The 10,389-nt window shown below is 39.0% G+C and overlaps 3 protein-coding genes across 4 annotated transcripts; all 3 read left to right on the forward strand.

Annotated features, from left to right (window-relative positions):
* The first annotated feature begins 618 nt into the window (after window positions 1–618).
* Window positions 619–4,484, forward strand: LOC124194651 (importin subunit beta-like). 2 transcript variants are annotated; one of them, XM_046588932.1, is made up of 11 exons: window positions 619–806; window positions 871–935; window positions 1,004–1,390; window positions 1,448–1,597; window positions 1,653–1,799; window positions 1,872–2,429; window positions 2,494–2,844; window positions 2,900–3,097; window positions 3,173–3,745; window positions 3,802–4,037; window positions 4,106–4,484. In XM_046588932.1, exons 1-11 carry the CDS (start codon window positions 743–745, stop codon window positions 4,287–4,289), a joined length of 2,913 nt encoding a protein of 970 aa, XP_046444888.1. In that variant the 5' UTR covers window positions 619–742; the 3' UTR covers window positions 4,290–4,484. The 2 variants fall into 2 exon arrangements, with proteins under 2 accessions (XP_046444888.1, XP_046444887.1); XM_046588931.1 differs by having other exon boundaries at window positions 624–806; window positions 2,491–2,844.
* A 1,393-nt stretch (window positions 4,485–5,877) lies between these two features.
* Window positions 5,878–7,657, forward strand: LOC124194652. Its single transcript, XM_046588933.1, has 8 exons — window positions 5,878–5,986; window positions 6,063–6,155; window positions 6,233–6,262; window positions 6,327–6,498; window positions 6,576–6,642; window positions 6,702–6,834; window positions 6,896–7,014; window positions 7,092–7,657. The coding sequence occupies exons 1-8, from the start codon at window positions 5,930–5,932 to the stop codon at window positions 7,474–7,476; spliced, it is 1,056 nt and encodes a 351-aa protein (XP_046444889.1). The 5' UTR covers window positions 5,878–5,929; the 3' UTR covers window positions 7,477–7,657.
* A 1,179-nt stretch (window positions 7,658–8,836) lies between these two features.
* LOC124194662 lies at window positions 8,837–10,368 on the forward strand. Its single transcript, XM_046588949.1, has 7 exons — window positions 8,837–8,942; window positions 9,018–9,110; window positions 9,190–9,219; window positions 9,331–9,572; window positions 9,637–9,769; window positions 9,846–9,964; window positions 10,152–10,368. The coding sequence occupies exons 1-7, from the start codon at window positions 8,883–8,885 to the stop codon at window positions 10,366–10,368; spliced, it is 894 nt and encodes a 297-aa protein (XP_046444905.1). The 5' UTR covers window positions 8,837–8,882.
* Window positions 10,369–10,389: the final 21 nt, after the last annotated feature.

Here is a 10,389-nt window from a genome sequence, read left to right on the forward strand (position 1 = left end):
GCATAAATAAGTAACATTCAGTAAATTTAAGAAAGCCAAACAAGAATAAACCCATTAATTTTCGTGACACAAAATGTAAGACACCGTACATCAGTAATATACAAATTACTGCAAATTACATTTTCACTGTATCTCGGTTCTCGGAAACAAATCGCGGTAAATTAGTCCCTCACAAAAACAATCGCCCCACCTGGGGTCTAGAGGACATAATTTTAGCCACCTACTGACAGCCAACAGTTCATCAACGATTACGATTGAAAGGAAAGGAACGGTTGGATTGCTTTCCAAAGCTTAACTTAACATCTGATAAGTTTGTGACAGTGCGAAATAAAAGAACAAATAAGTAAATCTTAATTTTCAAATGCTGTTTTTAAATTTCTTCAAAATTACTTTAATATCAATTTAGCAAATTTAACTGTTTAGTTGGTGAAATGATGTTAATAAGAGAAACCATGAAAAACTCTAAATATAAAAAAAAAAAAATACTAAAGTTTTAAACTTCATTAAGAGAAAACTCTCGTCGTCTTGTGTGATGTGTCATGTGTGACACGGTCAATATTTAAAAAAAAAAATTATTCGGCAGCCAATAATAAAATGCTATCTACGCGCAGACAAAGAAAATCGCGCGTAGTGTCACAGCCCAGTCCGCCAGTCGGCAATAATTTTCTAAAAGAATAGGTTGTGTGCAGTTGTGTGAAAAGTGAAAACATCATCAGCGAATCTTGTTTCAAACATCTACAAGATGCTGCCACTGGATTTTCTAGTGGAAATGTTGGAGAAACTAGCCCCTGTAGTGCACTTCGAAGGTAATTCATTCAAAATAGGGATGTCGAATCTAAAATGCACAATGATTTCCTAATCCAATGCTAGATTCTAAAGGAGAGGACAGGAACATTGCCCAGTTCGAACTCGACAATGCAGCTCAAACTGATCTAGTTAGTATGGGGGGCCGGGATTACACATGTGTGAATTCACCATTTCTACGTGTGGATTTTAAATACAGGATCAGTACTTGTGTTTCATGTCGGTGATAATGGCAGACCATGAGAAATTCGCTACTGTAGCTCGACGAAGTGCAGCCTTTCAACTTCAGCAGCATTTGAACAGTAAAGATCCTGCAACGCTCGAGAAACAGCAAAAACATTGGAAGACGATTGCAGCCGATGTTCGCGACATGATAAAAAACAACGTTCTGATCGCTTTACCAACGATCTCGCCAGTTTGTTCAAACGTCGCAACTGAAATAGTAGCCAGCATTGCGGTGATGGAAGTCCCGCTAAAAGATAATTGGCCTGATCTTCTACCAACCCTTTCCTACTACATACGTCACCTTAAGAACGAAGAGAAAGAATGCGCAATGGAAACATTAGAATTTGTCTGCAAACATTTGGTAGGTTTCCCTTCTTCCGAGTTATTTCATCTAAGATGGTCATGGTTTGATTTACAGAAAGCAGAAATTTTGGCCGAATATTTTACTGAAATAATGATGGTAATTGCTGGCTTTCACATGGACCAACTCTCAAAAAAACTTCGACTTGCAACACTTAATATTCTGTTGGCATGTTTCGAGTTTGTTCGTCCCTATTTTGAGAACTCGGTAAAATTTGAAATGTTATCATTACGAATTATAAAAAATAATGCATTTCTTTTAGGGGGAAGGCAGAGTGATCGTGCAAGCAATTTGTGAAGCCGCCGAATCGGCCGACATCGATATTCGTGTTACTAGTTTGGCATTGCTGACCAGAGTTGCATCTTCCTGTTATCAGCATCTGAAAGACTACATCGATGTCATCACTCCAGTAAGTTTTAATGTACAGTTACTTATTAGAAAGAAAGCATCATTTTAATACCCAACTGTTTTACTTAATTAGATTACAATAAAAGCAATAAGCTCAGAAGATAAAGATATTCACAGAAATGGTCTCGAGTTTTGGAAGGCTGTGAGTCAGGTAGAAAATCCACGTGATCCTGACGGACGATTGAAAACGGGAACTGAAAGAAGCCAAGTAACATGTAGTTACGTCAAAATATCTCTGAAAAAACTCGTGCCCGTACTGTTCGCAGAATTAGTTAGAGGCGAAGGATTTATAAGAGCTGAAGGACTATCTGGGAATCCTTCCGTTTCTGACTCTGACAGTTTCAACGATGAAGCCCAGCCAATGGATTACGACTCATTTTTCAAAACGGAAAGTAGACTTCATAACGAGAGGTCTTCTGGCATGACGGAGAACGAACAAAATCAAAACACCCCCAATGCAAACGTAAATAGGAATTTCCAAAAAAAAGAAAAAGAAACTTCACAAAACAAACAATTCCCTGATTGGTGGACACCACCGAAGGAAGTAATCATCTACTTTAGTGAGCAATGCGAAAACTACCCAGAAGCTATAGATCGTTACGTTCTACCTCTCGTCCAAAGAGAAATCCGAGTAAAGTTTTAAATTATTTTAAAATTTTTGGCGCATGATGATTAAACCAAATAATCTCCAGCAGCACGTGAACTGGAAACATCGGCACGCTGCTATTTGGTCGTGTCTGGTTTTTCTCAAGCAAATGGATTCACGCCACGCTGAAAATACTCTTCCACAAATCTTTTCTTCAATTCGAGGTTGTGTAAGAGACACATCAAGCTCCAGAATTCGCAGTACTGCCCTATGGGCCATCAGTTGGATGGTCGAAAAGTGCCCGCTTTTACTATTCACTTCAATGACTTCACAAGATTTAGAACAACTCGTAAGCGACTTAGTAACTAGCCTCAATGATGATGAGGGTCGAGTGTCACCTTCAAGCTGCACTGCACTGACGTCAGTTTTGAAAGCCGCTTATGCTATAGCTCAGCAAAAGGTGAGCATGTTATTCGACTCGTCTTAAAGTTTATAACCTCACAATCTGAAAACAGGTGGAAGAAAGTAAGCGACCACCTACCTTTTTGCTGTCACCATATTATGATATGATCGCCAATCAGCTTGTGAAGGCCGCTAATAGACGTCTAACGGCTGCTTTTGACGCTCTCGGTCTGCTGCTACTGAACGCCCCCGACGATTGCTACTGGATTGTGTTGGAAACAATAGATGAATTGCTCCTTTTGCTGCGTAAAGTAAGTTATTTCACTTAAAATTCATGAAACGTATGATACCAAGTAAAATTTACCTTTGTATCGATATGCGTACAGGTGATAGAACTGCCAGATGCCCATCATGTGGGATGTCGCTGCCACGAAGCCGTTCAAAAGTTACTGTGTGGCGTTCTACGACGCGTATTAAGAATATTAAAATTAGGCGAGACTACTTCAAATCAACTTTGTCACAAGTTTACGACTTATCTACTGAGCCTGCTAAACAAATTTCCTAACGGACTAGCACGAGCAGAAGCTCTAATGTCTTTATCAACAGTTGCTTTACTACTCGGATGGGAACTTAAACATCATCTGGACTTTTTGGTCCCCTATTTAACATCAGCAATTAACAAAACTGCCAAAAACGATCCTGCTTTATCTCTTGTGGTGGATCTTATCGGAACACTTTTCCTTGTACTAGATTCAGAAGCAATTCCTTTTGTGAACAAACTTATAGGACCATTGTTAGTTTTAACTGATGGAAACCAAAACTTACCATTAAAAGTGAAAATCCATTGCGTAGCTGTTTTCGGCCAGATTGCGACAGCAGTTGGTCGTCCTGGATTTCAAATGTACATGACGGCTGTCCTTCGACGCTTGCAGCATTGTGTAGAGCTTGCAATTTTGGAGGCAAGAACTGAATCAGACCATGTAAAACAAAATTTTAGGTCTATTTTTCATTGCAGGAAATGTACGAGAGTGCCAACAGCAGAGAACTGAGAGAAAATTTACGTCAAGTTTGTTTGGAAACCTATTCCAGTCTTGTGAAGTCAATCCTTCATAGAGGAAGCCTTCCCTTAACTCTTGAACTGTGCTCTAGTTCTCTGTGTCTCAAAAACATAGCAAAATTAACAAGGTCTGTTCTTACAAGCAAAGGCAAACTACCTGCCAAAACCTACACAGCTGCAGCTCACTTGATTGGGTAATGATTTCGTTTTAGTTTATCATAAATATTAAAATTGTCACTACTTTCACAATAAACAATTATAGGAATGTTACACTTGAGTTTGGAGCAAAGAAAGCATTAGCCTTAACATCTCTGGAAGCTACTGAATGTAAATCTTTACTGGAGTGTGTTGTTCGTCAGAACATTATAGACACGACAGTTCATTCTATTTGTCAAGAAGCACTTACTGAGATAGAAATGGCTGGAATAGGGTTGAGGTGTGAGTGAAGAAATTTTGATTTCAATTTGTTAACAAAGAACAGAAATCATGCCTTACTAGAATTACTTCAAGACTTCTATTTACTAATACCTAGTCACCTTACAGAATTACAGAAATCTATCACGCACGTGTAATTGTAGCCGATTGTAGCTTACGAATGTGTGTATCACTGAGTGCAGATAAATAAATATTTCACTTTTTTTCCCGGGCACGAAAACGTTTGCAGTCGATGCATATTTTCATAAGACAAGGTTGCCACACGAGTCATTTCATAGAACTGTTAAAAAAAATTAAAAATAAAATAAACATTTATCTTTTCAGGTTCAGAGTTATTTATAGAAAATAATATTTTATATATTTCTGAGACGAATGACATGTTAAGTGGGGAACACTGATCACAGTTGATTGATTAGATGTAAAGAATACAACTGAATCTTGTCTTTATATTTAATGCAAGTTCTAATGTACATGATAAGTTTGCATATTATCTGGTTGTTTCCACTTAATTATTTGTAAGCTCTGGGGGACGGCAGTTGACTTGGCGAATAGTTGATCAATAAATAGCACGAATTCCGTTTCGTTTGACAGGTTCTGTAGTTTTTAAGGTATTTCAAAATCTTCAGCACTTTATTTCTATCAGGCTATTACCACTTCCATTGAACATGTTTAACAGAATGCCACATTAAAAAAGGCTTACCACCACGCGCAGAAATAAGCAGTAAAACGTAAAAGCAACAAATTTTAAAGCCGCATATGTTAGTGTGGACTGTGGACAGAACATTACTTGAACAGTAAAGAACTAAAGATCCTGCAACGCTCAAGGTACATAAACATTTTTTTGGAAGGCAATTGCAACCGATGTTCACGACATTCACGACGTGATTTAAAAAGAAAAATTCTGGTCGCTAGAACAAAGATCTCGTCATTTTGCCCGAAAGTCGCAACTGATATAGTACTTTATAGCAGCCTGCTTTACAAGCTAGCAAATGGATTACGACTCATTTTCAAAACGGAAAGTACGTTTTAGTAAGAGACTGCTGCTAGCATGACAGATAGAAGGAACAAAATCAAAACACTCTCTTGTAAAATTGTAAATCGCAAACTGCGATTCGCAATACAAAAAAAATCTTTTCAAGCTGAAAAAATAAAATAAAATAATCAATTAAAAAGTTTTTATGAAATTAACAATTCCAAAATTGCAGCAAGATTGAACACAATCATACAATCAAATGTTCTCTCCTTTTAAACTGTTTGTATACTACAGGTACAAAATTATTCTTAATAAAAAATGTTGATGTTCTAGTTATGTATCGTACCAGTGTTTGAACTTATGTTCTTTTCTCTCCCTTCTCTTTCAGTCTAGGTGCTACTTATTAGAGAATGTAGTGATTATTGATTCCAGATTATTGAGCTCTATCCTTTTCAACAGAAAAACAGTTGGCCGATTTCCGGCTTAATTCACATTTGACTTTAAGGAATGTACTTCCTGTGTGTTACCCGGTGCCTAAATCCCAAAATGATTGCAATAAGAAGAACGTATTCTACCTCCCTTCTCGTTTTCGACTATAAAAAGATATTGCTCACACTGCTGAACGCATCAGTCAAGTAGGATTGACATAACTGTAAGTAACGAGATACAGATATCACAATGAATCTTCAAGTGCGTTCTCAATCACTAAGTATTCTGGCCATCTTAATAACCATGGTATGTAATGTTTAGAATCTTAAATATTCATCAGTTCTTAAGGGCGCTAAACTAAAATATTTCAAAAAATTAAAAGGTGAGTTTAGCAAACGGACATGGGCGGCTGCGCGATCCTCCATCACGATCTAGCCTTTGGCGAGAGGGCTTCAAAACGCCTCCCGATTACAACGTGAGTTATACAGACATAAGCGAGATATCAATATTTTAATTTTACGTTTGAAATTGCTTAATTTTTTTCCACCATAGGATACGGAAGGATTTTGTGGCGGTTATGAAGTAAGATCTGACAAACACGGCTTTAATCGATCTCAAATTTGATTGACACAATAATTTCTCGCAGAGGCAATGGCTAGTGAATAAGGGCAAATGTGGTATTTGCGGGGATCCATTCGACGAAGCTGTCAAACCGCACGAGGCTCCTGGTGGAGTTTTCGCCACCGGTATAATAACACGCACTTACACCGAGGGACAGATCATTCCAGTCAAAATTGACATAACAGCCTTGCACAAAGGTATATTAATGTGCTACACTAATTTAGATTCCAAAAATCTTTCCTCCTGGCAGCGACTAAAACGATTTCGCTTAAAGGTTACTACGAGTTTCGACTTTGCGTCAATAATAACGTGAAGCAAGATCCTTCTCAAGACTGTTTCAGGTTAAAATCGTCAATAGACTTCCAAGAAAACGTAATTCTTACACGCATTTAAAAATTAGGCATGTGCTCCCTTTCGCCGACGGTGGTTCCCCGTTTACCAAGTACAATGTAGCCTCATTGACATCTGGCGTCGATTTTAACACTCGGCTGCAACTTCCCCCAGGAATAACATGCAGTCAGTGTATCCTACAGGTAAAATCTAGTTCATTAAATCATTTTATTTTTTAAACTATCTTTATTCCTCCCATTACAGTGGACTTACACGACGGGCAACCGATGGGGGACCTGCTCTAATGGAACTGGAGCACTCGGTTGCGGTCCCCAGGAAACATTTCGAGCCTGCGCTGATGTGAGGATTCTTCCTAGAGGAGGGTCAGTCGAATATAATTTTTCCCCACTAATAAAATGTGGCTTAAAGCAATAAAATTTATTGTTTTGGGGTGAAATAGCCTTTCAACTAGTACACCAACGAGTGAAACTGTCAGCCCAACGATGACTCCGATGACTCCGATGACTTCGATTACTCCAGAACCAGCAGTAACAGCATCGACTATGGCACCGACAATTCCAACGACAGCCATTATGACTACTGAAGCTCCGGTGACTGTGACTCAGATACCCATCATGACTAGGCCGACTCAGATACCCATGATGACTAGACCTACCCAGCTTCCCACGACCATACTGCCCCCCATAGTGGTTACACCATCCGGCGACTGCACCAGTTACATAGCTGTTCCTAGCCAACAAATTGTAACAGGTATGACGGAGTGGTGCAACACTAACTGTCGGCTTGGCTACTGCCCTTCCAGTCACTGCATTTGCATCCGATAAATGACTTAACTGTTTAACATGTACGGTACAGGGTTATCTAGAATTTTTTTTTTGTTTTTTTTTGGGGGGGGTTGGGGTGGGGGTGGGGTGGGGGTTTTACTTAGGTAAAAAAATGTGGGAATAGAAATAGTTGATGAATGTCAGATTAGCAGTTTAAATAAACAGCATATCCTAATGAAAACTTTGGTTTCTCTCTTAATGCTCGAATGGTTTTCTCGGTGTAGCGAAAGGAACAAATGGGTCCTTTCATGTTTTCAAAACAAAATCTTCCGTAAAATGAATTAATAAATTTCCCACATCCCACGACGGGGCGGAGCCTATTAAACATGTGTAAATATATAATACTGGAAAATGTTCCAAATAGAAGGGAACGTGCAAGCTCCAACATGTTAAAAATGAAACAAGAATGATAGAGGGATTGGTGAAAAAGCCCAAGACTGCGCCGAAAGCAGTAGGGGGGAGATGGGAAATGTGCAAATAGAGAAATTGCGCCACCCGATCGATCAAACAGTTCAAAGATGGGCTCACAATAGATCGATGTAGCATCGGCTTATTTAAAATCTCATTCAACAGCGATCAAAGGAGAAGATCAAATATGAACAGGAAGGTCAATATATGAAAGAATATATACCAATATGCCAAATATAAACACTGAACAGGTTCTTCTAGTAGGTAGGCTAGTAACAATACTACGGAGGTAGTCGAACGCATCTGCTTCAAGGTATTATATGTCCATGATAAAGAAAAAGATAAATCTTCTTCTTTGAACAACACGCTCCTATGATTTGACCTTGTAAATCAAAACGGATATCCTTAATAATGGAGTTGACTACCCATGCTAGGAAAAAGTCAAATTTTATAAGGACCTCCAGAGTGTTTCCACAAAAGGATCTTTGTGGCTCGAAGCACTGACGTTATTATTGAGTAAAGAGAAGGGACTTTTATTTAAAAATTTACAACTGAATAGCCTTCCCATTTGTCCTTTCAAGAATTACTTGAGTGATGAGCTTAGTTTTAATTGACCGGAAGGGCTCCAGCCTACTCGGAATTGCGGAACCTAAACTGAAAAAAGCCTACTTCGCCAGGTGAACCTAACCTACCCCAATATACTTATCCTGTACAACAAGGGAAAGGAATCCGAACTGAGTTCAAAGAACTTCCAATTGTTATCTGTTCTTGCAGTCAACAAATCATTTCCACCTAACCCCTAGAGTTTCATACCGCCCCCTCCCTCTTCCACCAATTGACTATCTACTTTCGCCAAAGTGACCTGATACAATGACACATGTTACATTTCGCTTGCGTTGCTATATAAAAGACATTTGTTCCTATCGCAAAATATAATCCATTCCGTCAGGAACTACTGAGTTGATTGGAGCAAGAGAGAACTGTCAACTACAACCACGATGAATCCCAAAATTCGATCAAACTTTATTAATTTAGTACTGGTAGTCTTCGCTGCAATGGTTTGTGTCTTTTTCTTTCTGTTATTTTGGAAGCGAATAATTTGAGAAAGACTTTTTAAACTGTATCTGTCCCAGGTAAGTCTAGCGGACGGGCATGCACGTCTTCGCGATCCACCATCTCGATCTAGCGCATGGCGAGAAAACTTCAAAACACCTCCAGACTATAACGTGAGTCTCATTCCATTTTAAGACAAAAGAAAATTCAGAAAATTACGTGTCGAATAACCGAGTTAATGGATTTCTTTAGGATACGGAAGGATTCTGTGGTGGTTTTGAAGTAAGTCCCTTTCCATCGCAAAAGTTAAGTTTTCAAACGATCCTTGAAATTATTTTTACTATGTTAATATCCTGGACGGGTTTGAATACAAATTGGACCTCAATTCCTTAGAGGCAATGGATGGTGAACGGGGGGAAATGCGGCATTTGCGGGGATGCGTTTGATGAAGCGGTAAAGCCACACGAAGCTCCCGGTGGAATTTTCGCAACGGGGACTATTGTTCGCAGATATACACAGGGACAAACTATTCCCGTCAAGATCGAGATTACAGCCAAACACAAGGGTTTCTACGAATTCAAATTGTGTCCTAACAACAACGTCCTACAAGATCCTACTCAAGCATGTTTTGACAGGTTTAAAACAAAGTTTGTACTTGTATAAAACTCTAGAAAAGTACTAATTGCGAATCCGAACCAGATTCCCACTATCTTTTATCAGTGTCGAAGGCATAATCAGCAAAAGGATTTTTGTCGATTCGGTGCCTCAGGGCACGTACGCCACTGAAATCATATTACCACCCAAAGTCACGTGCAGCCAGTGCATCATTCAAGTAGGTTTTAGGTTTTAGCATTAATAATGGGCCATTTTACGTTATTACCAAATTACAATTAAAAAACGATTTTCAGTGGACTTACGTGACGGGCAACCGATGGGGCAGATGTCCTAATGGAACAGACGGACTGGGATGCGGACCTCAGGAGACCTTTCGCGCTTGTTCGGATGTAGCGATTGTTTCTTCTGACGAGTAAGTTTAATAACCCAATCATCTTTAAGAGCCTAAGGTTTTACAATAAAACAATTTTTAGTCGGTACGGGTGGAAAACGATAAATTATATTAAAAACATATTTTAACTATTTAGACAGATTTCTTTTTATCGACTTACTACTTCTGTTGAATTAACGTTTCATTTTGGTTTGTCTCAAATTCAAAGAATTCTTCCCACCACAACACAACCTCTTCTCGAAGAATCGACCACTTTCCAATCAGTTTCGACAACACTTCCGCCAACCGACGTTACCCCATGCAAAAATTACGTTCCAGCTCCAAATCAGAAAGAGACACCCGGAATGGCGGATTGGTGTAAGAAAAACTGCTCCGGCAACAATTGCCCACCAGACTTCTGCGTGTGTTCTGAAAGCGATCAATAGCTACGTTTCAGAGGACGTTAA

This window comes from Daphnia pulex, chromosome 5 (assembly GCF_021134715.1).
Source record: "Daphnia pulex isolate KAP4 chromosome 5, ASM2113471v1".
In the NCBI taxonomy this organism is placed as follows: Eukaryota; Metazoa; Arthropoda; class Branchiopoda; order Diplostraca; family Daphniidae; genus Daphnia; species Daphnia pulex.

What these genes read in the sequence shown, in the direction of transcription:
- LOC124194652 (XM_046588933.1), top strand. Translation starts at nt 5,930, where the DNA reads ATGAATCTTCAAGTGCGTTCTCAATCACTAAGTATTCTGGCCATCTTA. An exon ending in CATAACAGCCTTGCACAAAG is followed by an intron (nt 6,499 to 6,575) that starts GTATATTAATGT and finishes TTTCGCTTAAAG; the next exon opens with GTTACTACGAGTTTCGACTT. An exon ending in CCTTCTCAAGACTGTTTCAG is followed by an intron (nt 6,643 to 6,701) that starts GTTAAAATCGTC and finishes TTTAAAAATTAG; the next exon opens with GCATGTGCTCCCTTTCGCCG.
- LOC124194651 (XM_046588931.1), top strand. Translation starts at nt 743, where the DNA reads ATGCTGCCACTGGATTTTCTAGTGGAAATGTTGGAGAAACTAGCCCCT. An exon ending in GTCCCTATTTTGAGAACTCG is followed by an intron (nt 1,598 to 1,652) that starts GTAAAATTTGAA and finishes CATTTCTTTTAG; the next exon opens with GGGGAAGGCAGAGTGATCGT. An exon ending in TCGTCCAAAGAGAAATCCGA is followed by an intron (nt 2,430 to 2,490) that starts GTAAAGTTTTAA and finishes AATAATCTCCAG; the next exon opens with CAGCACGTGAACTGGAAACA.
- LOC124194662 (XM_046588949.1), top strand. Translation starts at nt 8,883, where the DNA reads ATGAATCCCAAAATTCGATCAAACTTTATTAATTTAGTACTGGTAGTC. An exon ending in TGGTAGTCTTCGCTGCAATG is followed by an intron (nt 8,943 to 9,017) that starts GTTTGTGTCTTT and finishes TATCTGTCCCAG; the next exon opens with GTAAGTCTAGCGGACGGGCA. An exon ending in AAACACCTCCAGACTATAAC is followed by an intron (nt 9,111 to 9,189) that starts GTGAGTCTCATT and finishes GGATTTCTTTAG; the next exon opens with GATACGGAAGGATTCTGTGG.